The following is a 16192-nucleotide window of genomic DNA, read 5'->3' on the forward strand; positions in this document are numbered from 1 at the left end:
TTCTGCAGGATGCATGGTTGAGACACGAGCAGCTAATGGCACCATAGACAATCATTGATTCAGTCATGTTCTAACCAAGAAGTAAACTCTAAATCTATGTGACATTCATCTACAGGATGCAACGTTGAGATACAAGCAGCTGGTGGTACAATAGACACAGCATTGATTCAGTCATGTTCTAACCAAGAAGTAAACTCTAAATCTATGTGACATTCATCTGCAGGATGCAACGTTGAGATACAAGCAGGTAGTGGTACAATAAACACAGCATTGATTCAGTCATGTTCTAACCAAGAAGTAAACTCTAAATCTATATGACATTCATCTACAGGATGCAACGTTGAGATACAAGCAGCTAGTGGCACAGTGTCCTCACCTGGATTCAGGAAGAAGAGGTACCCGACCTCAGTGACCTGTTCCTGGAAGATTCAGGCCCCGAGTGATGCAAACAGGAACCTCATGGTCAAGTTCCTCTACCTTGTTCTGGAGACCGTTGGAAAGGATCTAATCGAGGTACGAATACAAATATCTTATGAAAGACACTTCAGAAAGAGGTAATATGATAGAACCATATCTATGTATTGGGCATGTTACATTTGGAATGGGGGCGGTCGGGTAGCCTAGTGGTTAAAGCGTTCTCTCGTCACGCTGAAGACCCGGGTTCGATTCCCGACATGGGTACAATGTGTGAAGCCCATTTCTGGTGTCCCCCGCCGGGATATTGCTGGAATATTTCTTAAAGCGGTGTAAAACCAAACTCCCTCACTCACTACATTTGGAATGCCTCTAAGACTATACCGTGAGCAGGGCTGATATTGAAATCACAATAAACCACATAGCGCAGTGAAACTGTTCTGATAAACAAATGGTAATTTAAATTTCACTATACGTCAGATATACAATGGTTCAGACGCCTCGGCTGGAGTCCTCCATACGGGCAGCGGGTACACAGGGGATCTAACGTCTGCTCTTCCCAGCGTCAACGGAGGCAACACTCTCTACGTCAGGTTCAAGTCTAGCCTCATTCAGGACATGGGAGGTTTCCAGTTTGAGTTCTCTATAGGTGAGGATCATTTATAAGCATTACGTTTCTTACACACCTGTTGATAAGAAACCCATTTGAGATGGCTGGTAACAAACATGTGTGAGATGTCCGTGATTGGCTGATGACCAGGTCAGATTGTTCGGACTGCTGTCCTATTCACGTACGTCTGTGTATCTAGGTTGTATTATCATCATCGCTTGATAATTTACAGATGTATCCGAAACCATTTTGTGGAGGGTCACACTAGTTTGAGTATTAATCAGTAAGTCATTGTGTATCAAAGTTCAACTACAATCATGTGAATAGACAAAATACGTTTCGATTCGATGCCAAAAAGTGTGATTTTAGGGTGTGCAAGAAACAGATATATATACCATTTATCTTAAAACTCGTGTAGTGATGTCTGTGTATAGCTCTCCGATGAATATGAAGCAAAGTTAGTTTCTGTATTTTATCGTATCTGTTTCCAACTATGGCATTGCCAAGAAAGTTTTTCCCGATGCAAAGAAGTTAAAGTCCAGTTTCCATCCTTGCCGATCTATGCTGGAATTTTGTGGTTCGATCGTAGCGCTACTTGGCTATTACGAGTTACGTCCCTCCTATTGACCACTCAGAAACACTAGACACACCGCTCTCTGTTGCCAAGGACTGACACAGAAAGTGCTGAGAGAGCTGGGTAACTTACCTATGAGGTAGATCAGGTCAGCTCCTTGGCATCTTCCCGAGGCACGGGCGTTACCTGACTGGTCCCGTTTCCACCCTTGCCGAACTGCGCTAGCGTCTCCAGGGTCTGCCAGTGGATATTACGAGTTATATCCCTTCTACATCCATCCTATTGATCAATCAGATTCCACCTCTCTTATGATTTGCATTTGTTTCACGTAAAATGGCGGCACCCAGTGAAATCAATGTGATCGATAATCAACATCTTTATTGCAATAAAACGGATCTTACCTCGCGAAGTGAGTCAAATCACCTCGCTTTTAAAGCACGAAAAGAGTTGAAAACTACCTGTTGACGGTAACACATGCCTTGCAACTATTTATTTACGGCAGTCGCTACGTTATTTATGAACCAAATGTCGATCTTTTACGCGATTTGTATTAGCCCACGTTAATATATATATAACTATTTATCATATTCTTCCGTATTAAAGACTGAGATTTCCGAAGTTTAGAAAAGTGATATGTTCATTGCAGTGAACATTACACTTGATATTTCACTGTAGTGACCATATCACTCTGACAGAACTATTGCCTTACAAGAGTTACCTCCCCTTATATTGTCTCCTTTCGTCGTAAGTGACGAGCCCGTACACAAACTGTTGACGTTTCTTTTACGTTAGGTCCTTTTGTTATTCACTTCATTTAACTCAGACTTATCTTTTCGACAAGAACCATTTTTGTTACTTGACCGGCGTGTCTCCTAGTTTTCAAGAATATGCTTTGTTAAAGTTGATTTTGTATATAATCATATCTAAATATATGATAAAGAATTTTCGTGACCCTAAATATTTTTTGCATACTTTTTTTCAATATTTTTTGTAAGATTTTGTAAACACGAAACTACTTTTTCAATCGCAAAAACAAGGAGTGGTGAACCATCCTTGTGTGCTACATAGGGAGAATTTACGTTTCACGGTTTTACATTTGTAATGATATGTATTAATTTTCTGGAAGACAGCTACACAAAATGTATATAACAAAATATCTCATTTCCCCCGCCACGAGATGAGAGAAACATGCTTTTTCACCCGACCCATGAAATATCCTCTATAACTCCAAGAGTCCAGTCTATTTCTCCAAGGTTAGAAACTGGACTTTTACAGTCTGTTACCTCCCTTGCCTCCGGAAGATGGGAAAGTAAATGAGCAGTACATCTATGTCATTATGAGATTTGAGGGACAGTCAACAGAGGATATTCCCCCCACATAGCATTGTGTGTATTTTTATTCAATGATACTTTTGTATTTTATCAGACTGCCCTTCTATTCCTGACTCCACAAACATGGCGAAATCATCTCCCGCCACAGCCTACCTCAGCTCTGTGACTGTCAGCTGCACAACTGGATACTCGTTCGAACAGGAGGAATATTATCAAAAAGATACTGTTTCTTTCGTATGTGAGAAAGGAGGAAAATGGGACAAACCAAGATACCCCACCTGTCAGGGTAAGCAGGTCAATGTTAGTCACTTTGCACATTCGATTCCAAATTGTATTTAACGCGTATAAATCTAGGTAGCTCAGACCTAGATATATTGAAAACACAATATGTTTATCACCTAATTACCTACCAGGGTGTTAACACTAGAATCTGTGAGGGTAGAATCACACATTATACCGGTCAGGGTATTAACCTCCCAGCCTCTGAGGTTAGGATCACATAATACCGGTCAGGGTATCAAGCCAAGAACATCTGAGGTTAGGATCACATAATACCGGTCAGGGTATTAAGCCAAGAACATCTGAGGTTAGGATCAAATATTACTGGTCAGGGTATTAAGCCAAGAACATCTGAGGTTAGGATCATATATTACTGGTCAGGGTATTAGGCCAAGAGCATCTGAGGTTAGGATCACATAATACCTGTCAGGGTATTAAGCCAAGAACATCTGAGGTTAGGATCATATATTACTGGTCAGGGTATTAAGCCAAGAACATCTGAGGTTAGGATCATATATTACTGGTCAGGGTATTAAGCCAAGAACATCTGAGGTTAGGATCATATATTACTGGTCAGGGTATTAAGCCAAGAACATCTGAGGTTAGGATCATATATTACTGGTCAGGGTATTAAGCCAAGAACATCTGAGGTTAGGATCATATATTACTGGTCAGGGTATTAAGCCAAGAACATCTGAGGTTAGGATCATATATTACTGGTCTCAGACGTTAACTAACATAACCGCACTCCAAATCTTTATAACAGCCTACGGACAACACAATCAAAATGTATCCGAATCAATCGAACCAATCGACACAAATGAATTGTCTTCATGTAACTCAGGATAAACTACTTGGAATGAGTGGTCCAGCCAGACTTTCTAATCGTAGAAAGAGCTTTTCTTCCAATCACTGCATTTTCCTTCCTGTCATACATTTCAGTGGTATACTGTGGAGCGCCGGATGCCATTGAGTTTGGTTTTGTGAAGAACTACAGTGGAGCTGTTACCTATAACAATAAAGCTGTCTATGAATGCTACAATGGATTCACTATGAAAGGGACACCGGAAGTGACGTGTAGTACATCCGGAAAGTGGATGACGCTACCCACGTGTGAATGTAAGTAACCTAAGTATGTTAGCATAACCTTACTATGCAAGTATGTGAAAGGCCGCCTCCGTGATCTAGAGGCAGAGCGTCCACCTGGCGAGTGGAAGGTCCGAGGTTCGATTCCCGACCGCGTCATACCAAAAGACATTAAGTAAGTATCTGTAAGATTAACCTTACTATGTAAATATCTGTTAGAATAACCTTGCTTTGTAAGTATGAGTAAGAATATCATTACTATGAAGTATGATTAAGAATAACCTTGCCATGAAAGTGACTGTAAAATGACTTTAACTGTGATAGCCTAATTTATGTGATCCAAAGATCACAATCTTGCCTTGCAATCAGTTTGATGACGTTTCGTTCCAGATTGTGTATGAAACCAATGTTGTTGACCGATGGTACGTTCAGGCACCCATGTAGATGTTACGGTGACATTGACTCATGAGTAGGGCTCTATATCCATCTAGCAATGCAACTTGACTTTTATAACCAACACATATCTGACTCAGTCGTGTTCCCCCTCAGCTGCCAAGTGTGGTTCAGCTCCTTCTGTGACGGATGCTACATCTAAAATCATCACCAGCACAGATGCAACATCCTATGGGGCAATCGTGGAATACACGTGCAACGCCGGCTATGAGATTAAAGGATCATCCCGCAGACTCTGCAACACCACCAACACGTGGACCAATACCGCCCCCACTTGTGAGAGTAAGTACAGAGTATATCAATACCGCCCCCACTTGTGAGAGAAAGTACAAACCACATCAATACCGCCCCCACTTGTGAGAGTAAGTACATAGTATATCAATACCGCCCCCACTTGTGAGGGTAAGTACAGAGTATATCAATACCGCCACCACTTGTGAGAGTAAGTACAGAGTATATCAATACCGCCCCAACTTGTGAGAGTAAGTACGGAGTATATCAATACCTCCCCCACTAGTGAGAGTAAGTACGGAGTATATCAATACCGACCCCACTTGTGAGAGTAAGTACAGTGTATAGCAATACCGCCCCCACTTGTGAGAGTAAGTACGGAATTTATCAATACCGCCCCCACTTGTGAGAGGAAGTACATAGTATATCAATACCGCCATCACCCGTGAGAGTAAGTACAGAGTATATCAATACCGCCCCCACTTGTGAGAGTAAGTACGGAATTTATCAATACCGCCCCCACTTGTGAGAGGAAGTACATAGTATATCAATACCGCCATCACCCGTGAGAGTAAGTACAGAGTATATCAATACCGCCCCATCTCTGAGGCTAAGAAAGTGTATGAACAACGCTCCACTATTGAGAGTAAGTAGATACCATACCACATGTGAGAGTAAGTACAGAGCACATGAATACCCCCTCCACTACAGAGCACATGAATACCCCCTCCACTAGTGAGAGTAAGTACAGAGTACATGAATACCCCCTCCACTAGTGATAGTAAGTACAGAGTACATGAATACCCCCTCCACTAGTGAGAACATACCATCAACGTCTTCCCTAAGTACAGAGTATATTAATACCCACCATCACTCATGGCAGCAAGATTATATGAATACTACCCCCACTTGTGAAAGTATGAACATTGTGCACTAGCACCTCCCACAATTGTGAGAGTAAGTAGAGAGAATATCAATACAGGTCCTAATTTGGAGAGTAAGTACAGAGTGTATGAATACCGCCCCACTTGCACGGAATATTTCAATATCTCGACACATCTGATGTTTATTACAGAGTATAACAAGAGGAAACACTTATTCTTTCACGTGAAGACAAACGATTCGTGGTGTCCAAGTTGATCCACATTGTCACCTATGGAATTCAATTAGTAATCATTATGTCACATGTTGGGTAAGGAAGGGTTATGGACATTAGCCCGAGATGTGCTTGAAACACTTTATTACTCAGATGATATGTTATTGTGATGACGACAGACCACTGCTACATTTCATTGATGCAATCTGGAAAGGATTTCACCATACAGCTACAAGTAATATGTTGCGGTATCCCTGATCCACAATACATTGTCCGAAGTAGGATACTTTGTCACATCTATTATCATTGATGTGACGGTACTTTTCGTTTCAGGGATAAAATGTCCTCTCCCACAAGTCCCAATGGCTTCGCTGAACGTGGACAAGCCAGCAGATTTCGAGGACAAGGTGACCTTGACGTGTTCCGACGGCTACTGGGCCTCCACAACAAACACAACCACCGCCCTTCTTACCTGTAATGCGAACGGCGCGTTTGATGACGTCACATGTGTGGGTATGTATTGAGAATTGCGTTAAACTATTTACCCCTTTGAACATCAAACAGAAACATGAAACGGTGACTTGGTTGATTGTATGTCACCAAACACTGAATCATCGGGAATACCCCGGACTCCATACAACAAACGAACAAGTAAGCATCATTTCACGGATTTTAATGCCACATATATAGCACTGGGAAGCGTCATCAATATAATTAGTATCATATACAGGCTGGGTCGTACGTTTATTGAAGTGAGATGGACATAACTGTCCTTCACGTTCATTTTGAAATTTGTAATGACAAGTGTTAAGTTTTCCCGAAATATTAAGTCTTCGTTTGAACACTAATGTGATCTGTTTTCTCTCTCCAGATATAGACGAGTGTGCAGATAGGTCCCCGTGCCTGTCTACTCAGAAGTGTGTGAACACGATGGGCTCCCACAGGTGTATATGCAGACCCGGCTACACGCCTGGAACTACAATACAGTGTGAAGGTTCGTGTGCAACGGCGTGTACTAAATATCTGTTCAGCCCCAGCTCCGTAAAATAAGGTTTGTCTTGTGTCCATTTCAGCGTAGTTCAAACACACTGCAATGCAGAGTGACATTTGTGAGGCAAGTTTTGTCAAAGACTGTATTGATGAGGCATGCGATTTGTTTGTCTGGTTGTTGCATCATCAGTCCAATGGAACATCCTCTAACGCGGATGACGCCGAGGGGTCATGCAGGATGTTCGAAGAAGAGAGCAGAAATTAACACTCACGACTGAACGTTTGCACTGTAGGGACCCACACTCAAAACCTGAATACAAAATGCATTCAGTTTATAACTCAAACTCACTGCATACATTAACTAAATAAACAGCTGAAATAATAAGTATTACTGAGAAATTGTTTCGTGCTGAGACATAACAACGTATTGAGAAACAACATCAAACTAACACCAACATCATATTAAGAACGAAAATCATCCTGAGAAAAAGATCATCCCTGTGAGGCTGCGTCAAACCTTCTCCATGGACGTCTAGACTTGTGCTGTGTTGCAGTGTGTATTCAGGTTAGCCATATGACCAGCCTCTGTGTGTGTAGGTGACTGGTTTCACCAGTGGGGCATGATACGCTCACTGTTTCGTGAACACCTGGAATCATTACTAATTGGGAGTGACTCATTAACATATGTTCATCATATGTCAGAAACAACGGCACTAGTGTCGCTATTAGCAGTGTCCTGAATGAACAACCAAAACACGCAACTCACGGGGTGGTGTGGGCACTCCAGGGGGTGGTTTGGGCACTCCCCGGGGTGGTTTGGGCACTCCACGGAGAGACACAACTTGTTCGCTATCGTCCCTACACAAGTAGTCGGAATGCCAGAGTGCATGACTCACATGACATTCTAATCAGACATCCAGTACAGTACACAAAGTTAGCACGTACACATACATGTACGTGTTACTCAGGTAACGGATGCAGAATAAGATGAATAATAGATTGGAAATAAGAGCATAATGATGGACCTCATACTAGTAACTATTGCTAAGTCTTTTTTGATGAGATCAAGCCATGTACGTTCAAACTGCGCCGCAGCTGCTCTAATCTGCTTTGATGCTACACAATCATCACCTCGGTCATGGGACCAGGAGGCACCTCGATTACATTCCCAGCTTCCTGTAATAATGGATGAGTTGCGAAGGAAGCACATCCAACCGATTTAACACTAACCTAATTAGCCACATATATAGTTAACATAAATTAAACATATAGAACATTCAAATAAAAAGCTGTTTGTTTCATGATGTGAGAATGTGTGACATAATATGTATATCGACAGATATCAACGAGTGTAGTGACGGTAACGGCGGCTGCCAACACAACTGCCAGAACTCTCCCTCGGGATCCTACACCTGTACCTGCAACGCCGGATTCAAACTGTTTGAAAATGGAACCAACTCGGTGTACATCGTGGAGGGCGAGACAGGCCTCAGGCGACATGACGTGTACCTTGTTAACCACTCCTGTGTCCGTAAGTGACTTCTGTGCCTGTTCATGCAACATCTCTGGTGGTATGTGGAATCACAACATTTGGACAATGAACTCATCATGATGATCAATTTGCTTGTACCTGTTTTTGAAGTGTTTGGAAGTTACTAACAGCATCAGTATCCGGAATGTTTCTTATGTTCACATCTCCCGTGTTTCGTGGAACAATGCCCTTGTTCGAGTGATATCAGCAATGGCGTGATACACACTTTCTATTTTATATCCACATCATCCGTGTTTTAGGGAACACATGTCCTCGACCAAGTGACATCAGCAATGGCGTCATACACACTTTGAAGCAGACTTTCTTTTACGAGGATGAGATCATGTACAGTTGCAAGCTGGGCTTCTCCTTGGGCGGCAATGAGAAGAGGACATGTCAAGCATCTGGCACCTGGTCTGGATCTGATCCTACTTGCAATGGTGAGTAGTTGATCTGAAAGCATACCTGGGTGTCACATTGTCACTGCCTCAAAGGTCAGAATATTGTCCAAAGTAACGCTGCCAATCCATGGATCTATTTTCCTCCCAGTTTAAACTAAATAAGGAATATCTCACATGGAGCGAAATATCATATACACTACTCAACGGAAGTTAAAGAACACCTGATGTTTCACATATGACACTAGTTAATATATCATGGCTGCTCTGTATTGCAACGCACATCCTTATAATTGTGGATGTTCTTTAACTCGTTTTGAGTAGTATATATGATGGCTCTTCCAACTCGATTATTCGATTACTTAAGAAGTGTGATGACTAAAGACAAAAGGAGTGGCGATGTATGATGTCGACACATATTTACTACGTCATGAATAGCAAGGCAACACTGCAAAGGAACCTTAAGCCTTGGGTATTTTATATGTCCGTATATTATCATCCTTAAAGTCTGATGTAAAGATACTGTATATGTCCGTCTACTTTCATCATTACAGCTATCACTTTCATTGTGTAATACCAAAACGCGTGCTTATGTACTCTCGGAACACGTTTCACAAACAAATATTGAAAGCTCTACACATCCCTTGGCTTATTCAACGACATTGTTTGTGGAGATGATAGATCACTGGGAGGAGCTTATGCACACTCGACGACCCCAGAAACCTTGTTTCTAGGCGGACGTCACATGGCATTGTTTCGCCGATGGATCTTGCAACAAAATTCAACAAATTACATCACCGGGTATTGTGACGTGATTGTTAACTTTGAGGTGCAAGGCCCCGTTCCATATGGCGATCGTACTCTAGCGCAACGACAGTCGTTAGTCTAAGTTAAATTATGTGAGTTGTGATAGCCTTAGCACCACGATAATTTTGTGGGACGAACGCCTGAATTCTAAAGGTGGACCATTGTATGATATTAAATTTATACGTTTCAACTTTTGACGTGTTTGAAGTATTATTCTGTTAAACTCAGTTGGATTATGCCATGGATCGTGTTGGTGTCAGCCTATTTACACTCAACAGTATAATTCTAAAAACATTATAAATGACAAGTAATAAATAAAATACTAAACTCGCTCTCGTGTAAAACCAATTTTATGAAACTTGTGAATAGTTGTGGTATCTGACTCGCTTTCGCTATTCACTCGTTTCATAATATTGTTATTACACGGGAGCTCGTTTAGTATTCTATATCGCTGCAATGACATTACATCAAAATGCTTTGCAGACCATTGTGACGTCACGGGTTACCATGACGTCACAATCAAATAACATCACTAATGGCTCTGCTACTGAAGCTGTTAGCAGTACTTTTCACACCGAAGACACTGCTAATTACTGTCTACAAATTGAAAAAGTTGGAAGAATGATGTTTGAGGATAAATTAAATCTCACCCGAGTGTCTTTTGATATCAAATATATCAGCACTCGTTGATATAAGTGGAAGAAATCCTCGGCAAGCCTCGGAATTTTTCCACTTTTATCAACTCGTGTTGATATATTTGATATCAAAAGACAGTCGGGTGAGATTCTCTATATATCCGTCTATTTTCACCCTTACAGCTCTCACATGCCTTGTGTAGGGATATTGCATATATCCGTCTATTCTCATCCTTACTGCTATCACATGCCTTGTGTAGGGATACTGCATATATCCTTCTATTCTCATCCTTACATCTATCACAAGCCTTGTGTAGGGATACTGCATATATCCGTCAAGTCTCATCCTTCCAGCTATCACATGCCTTGTGTAGGGATGCTGCATATATCCGTCTATTCTTAGTCTTACAGCTATCACATGCCTTGTGTAGGGATACTGCATATATCCGTCTATTCTCATCTTTACAGCTATCACATGCCTTGTGTAGGGATGCTGCATATGTCCGTCTATTCTTATTCTTACAGCTATCACATGCCTTGTGTTGGGATACTGCATTTATCCGTCTATTCTCATCCGTAAAGCTAGCTCTTGCCTTATATAGGGATAGTGCTTGTATCCGTCTATTCTCATCCTTACAGCTGTCACAAATCTTGTGTAAGGATACTGCATATATCCGTCTATTCTCATCCTAACAGCTATCACATGCCTTATGTAGGGATACTGCATATATCCTTCTATTCTCATCCTTAAAGCTAGCTCTTGCCTAATGTAGGGATATTGCTTATATGCATCTATTCTCATTCTAACAGCTATCACAGACCTTCTGTAGGGATACTGCATATATCCGTCTATTCTCATCCAAACAGCTATCACATGCCTTGTGTAAAGATATTGTATATATCCGTCTATTCTCATCCTAACAGCTCTAGCTTGTCTTGTTTAGGGATATTGTATATATCCGTCTATTCTCATCCTAACACCTATCGCTTGTCTTGTTTAGGGATATTGTATATATCCGTCTATTCTCATTCTTACAACTTTCAAATACCTTGTGTAGGGAAACTGCATATATCCGTCTATTCTCGTCCTAACAGCTATCACATACCTTGTGTTGGGATACTGCATTTATCCGTCTATTCTCATCCGTAAAGCTAGCTCTTGCCTTATATAGGGATATTGCTTGTATCCGTCTATTCTCATCCTTACAGCTGTCACAAATCTTGTGTAAGGATACTGCATATATTCGTCTATTCTCATCCTAACAGCTATCACATGCCTTATGTAGCGATACTGCATATATCCTTCTATTCTCATCCTTAAAGCTAGCTCTTGCCTAATGTAGGAATATTGCTTATATGCGTCTATTCTCATTCTAACAGCTATCACAGACCTTCTGAAGGGATACTGCATATATCCGTCTTTTCTCATCCAAACAGCTATCACATGCCTCGTGTAGGAGTATTGTATATATCCGTCTATTCTCAATCTTTACAGCTATCACATGCCTTGTATAGGAATATTGTATATATCCGACTATCCTCATTCTTACAGCTATCACATACCTTGTGTTGGGATACTGCATTTATCCGTCTATTCTCATCCGTAAAGCTAGCTCTTGCCTTATATAGGGATATTGCTTGTATCCGTCTATTCTCATCCTTACAGCTGTCACAAATCTTGTGTAAGGATACTGCATATATTCGTCTATTCTCATCCTAACAGCTATCACATGCCTTATGTAGGGATACTGCATATATCCTTCTATTCTCATCCTAACAGCTATCGCTTGTCTTGTTTAGGGATATTGTATATATCCGTCTATTCTCATTCTTACAGCTATAACATACCTTGTGTAGGGATACTGCATATATTCGTCTTTTCTCATCCTAACGGCTTTCATATGCCTTTTCTAGGGATACTGCATATATCCGTCTATTCTCATCCTTACAGCTATCACATGCCTCGTGTAGGAGTATTGTATATATCCGTCTATTCTTAATCTTACAGCTATCACATGCCTTGTGTAGGAATATTGTATATATCCGACTATCCTCATTCTTACAGCTATCACATACCTTGTGTAGGGATACTGCATTTATCCGTCTATTCTCATCCGTAAAGCTAGCTCTTGCCTTATATAGGGATATTGCATTTATCCGTCTATTCTCATCCTTACAGCTGTCACAAATCTTGTGTAAGGATACTGCATATATTCGTCTATTCTCATCCTAACAGCTATCACATGCCTTATGTAGGGATACTTCATATATCCTTCTATTCTCATCCTTAAAGCTAGCTCTTGCCTAATGTAGGGATATTACTTATATGCGTCTATTCTCATTCTTACAGCTATAACAAACCTTCTGTAGGGATACTGCATATATCCGTCTTTTCTCATCCTAACAGGTATCAAATGCCTTGTGTAGGGATACTGCATATGTCCTTTTTTCTTAACCTTACAACTATCGCTTGGCTTGTGTACGGATGTTGTATATATCCGTATATTCTCAATCTTACAGCTATCACATGCCGTGCTTAGGGATGTTGTATATATCCATCTTTTCTCATTGTTACAACTTTCACATACGTTGTGTAGGGATGCTGCATATATCCGTCTATTCTTATTCTTACAGCTATCACATGCCTTGTGTAGGGATACTGCATATATCCGTCTATTCTCATCTTTACAGCTATCACATGCCTTGTGTAGGGATGCTGCATATGTCCGTCTATTCTTATTCTTACAGCTATCACATGCCTTGTGTAGGGATACTGCATTTATCCGTCTATTCTCATCAGTAAAGCTAGCTCTTGCCTTATATAGGGATATTGCTTGTATCCGTCTATTCTCATCCTTACAGCTGTCACAAATCTTGTGTAAGGATACTGCATATATCCGTCTATTCTCATCCTAACAGCTATCACATGCCTTATGTAGGGAAACTGTATATATCCTTCTATTCTCATCCTTAAAGCTAGCTCTTGCCTAATGTAGGAATATTGCTTATATGCGTCTATTCTCATTCTAACAGCTATCACAGACCTTCTGAAGGGATACTGCATATATCCGTCTTTTCTCATCCAAACAGCTATCACATGCCTCGTGTAGGAGTATTGTATATATCCGTCTATTCTCAATCTTTACAGCTATCACATGCCTTGTATAGGAATATTGTATATATCCGACTATCCTCATTCTTACAGCTATCACATACCTTGTGTTGGGATACTGCATTTATCCGTCTATTCTCATCCGTAAAGCTAGCTCTTGCCTTATATAGGGATATTGCTTGTATCCGTCTATTCTCATCCTTACAGCTGTCACAAATCTTGTGTAAGGATACTGCATATATTCGTCTATTCTCATCCTAACAGCTATCACATGCCTTATGTAGCGATACTGCATATATCCTTCTATTCTCATCCTTAAAGCTAGCTCTTGCTTAATGTAGGGATATTACTAATATGCGTCTATTCTTATTCTTACAGCTATAACAAACCTTCTGTAGGGATACTGCATATATCCGTCTTTTCTCATCCTAACAGGTATCAAATGCCTTGTGTAGGGATACTGCATATGTCCTTTTTTCTTAACCTTACAACTGTCGCTTGGCTTGTGTACGGATGTTGTATATATCCGTATATTCTCAATCTTACAGCTATCACATGCCGTGCTTAGGGATGTTGTATATATCCATCTTTTCTCATTGTTACAACTTTCACATACGTTGTGTAGGGATGCTGCATATATCCGTCTATTCTTATTCTTACAGCTATCACATGCCTTGTGTAGGGATACTGCATATATCCGTCTATTCTCATTTTTACAGCTATCACATGCCTTGTGTAGGGATGCTGCATATGTCCGTCTATTCTTATTCTTACAGCTATCACATGCCTTGTGTAGGGATACTGCATTTATCCGTCTATTCTCATCCTAACTGGTATCACATGCCTTATGTAGGGATACTGCATATATCCGTCTATTCTTCATCCTTAAAGCTACCTCTTGCCTAAAGTAGGAATATTGCTTATATGCGTCTATTCTCATTCTAACAGCTATCACAGACCTTCTGTAGGGAAACTGCATATATCCGTCTTTTCTCATCCAAACAGCTATCACATGCCTTGTGTAGAGATATTGTATATATCCGTCTATTCTCATCCTAACAGCTCTAGCTTGTCTTGTTTAGGGATATTGTATATATCCGTCTATTCTCATCCTAACAGCTATCGCTTGTCTTGTTTAGGGATATTGTATATATCCGTCTATTCTCATTCTTACAACTTCCACATACCTTGTGTAGGGAAACTGCATATATCCGTCTATTCTCGTCCTAACAGCTATAACATACCTGGTGTAGGAATGTTGTATATATCCGTCTATTCTCATCCTAACAGCTATCGCTTGTCTTGTTTAGGGATATTGTATATATCCGTCTATTCTCATCCTTACAGCTTTCGTTTGCCTTATTTAGGGATATTGCATAGATCCGTCTATTCTCATCCTTACCTCTATAACACCCATTGTGTAGGGATACTGCATATATCCGTCTATTCTCATCCTTACGGCTATCACATACCTTGTGTAGGGATACTGCATATATCCGTCTATTTTCATTCTTACAGCTATCACATGCCTTTCTTAGGGATGTTGTATATATCCGTCTTTTCTCATTATTACTGCTATCACAACCATTGTGTAGAGATACTGCATATATCCGTCTATTCTCATCCTTACTGCTATCACATACCTTGTGTAGGGATACTGCATATATCCGTCTATTCTCATCCTTATAGCTATCATATGCCTTGTGTAGGGATATTGTATTTATCCGTCTATTCTCATCCTTACATCTATCACACGCCTTGTGTAGGGGTCCTGCATATGTCCGTCTATTCTCATTCTTACAGCTATAACATACCTTGTGTTGGGATACTGCATATATCGATCTTTTCTCATCCTAACAGGTATCACATGCCTTGTGTAGGGATACTGCATATGTCCGTTTATTCTCATTCTTACAGCTATAACATACCTTGTGTAGGGATACTGCATAGGTCCTTTTTTCTTAACCTTACAGCTATCGCTTGGCTTGTGTACGGATGTTGTATATATCCGTATATTCTCAATCTTACAGCTATCACATGCCTTGCTTAGGGATGTTGTATATATCCGTCTATTCTCGTCCGTACTGCTATCACACCCATTGTGTAGGGATACTGCATATATCCGTCTATTCTCGTCCTTACTGCTATCACACCCATTGTGTAGGGATACTGCATATATCCTTTTTTTCTTAACCTTACAGCTATCGCTTGGCTTGTGTAGGGATGTTGTATATATCCGTCTATTCTCATTCTTACAGCTATCACACGCCTTTCTTAGGGATGTTGTATATATCCGTCTTTTCTCATTATTACTGCTATCACAACCATTGTGTAGAGATACTGCATATATCCGTCTATTCTCATCTTTACAGCTATCACATGCTCAGCTCAGACAAGACAGGGAACTGACGTCCAGAAGGAGAGGGTTGTTCGCATTATCCCTGAAACTGCAGTGGAGTTCAATGAGAAGGTGGTTGTAGAGTGTAGGAAGGAGGATGACTCCACCTTCAACAAGACCCTCTACTGTGCTTATGACAGCAAGACGAAGAATTATGCCTTACAAGGCGACTCACCAATCTGCCCAGGTGAGATATAGCATTACAGTGAGAAGAACCCATATACCTTACAAGGGGACTCACCCGTCT

General features: G+C 40.7%; 1 protein-coding gene across 1 annotated transcript in view; it reads left to right on the forward strand.

Annotated features, from left to right (window-relative positions):
* The window catches only part of LOC139469406 (uncharacterized), a 118525-nt gene that overhangs the window by 26340 nt on the left and 75993 nt on the right, over window positions 1-16192 (forward strand). Inside the window, exons 11-20 of the mRNA XM_071251570.1 lie at window positions 332-513; window positions 895-1063; window positions 3024-3215; window positions 4151-4327; window positions 4844-5029; window positions 6408-6587; window positions 6946-7068; window positions 8404-8595; window positions 8856-9035; window positions 15920-16132. Coding sequence (XP_071107671.1) covers window positions 332-513; window positions 895-1063; window positions 3024-3215; window positions 4151-4327; window positions 4844-5029; window positions 6408-6587; window positions 6946-7068; window positions 8404-8595; window positions 8856-9035; window positions 15920-16132 — 1794 coding nt within the window. The remainder of the gene's footprint in view (window positions 1-331; window positions 514-894; window positions 1064-3023; window positions 3216-4150; window positions 4328-4843; window positions 5030-6407; window positions 6588-6945; window positions 7069-8403; window positions 8596-8855; window positions 9036-15919; window positions 16133-16192) is intronic.

Source organism: Haliotis cracherodii, unplaced genomic scaffold (genome assembly GCF_022045235.1).
Source record: "Haliotis cracherodii isolate W230 unplaced genomic scaffold, xgHalCrac1.p SCAF_2, whole genome shotgun sequence".
Lineage (NCBI taxonomy): Eukaryota > Metazoa > Mollusca > Gastropoda > Lepetellida > Haliotidae > Haliotis > Haliotis cracherodii.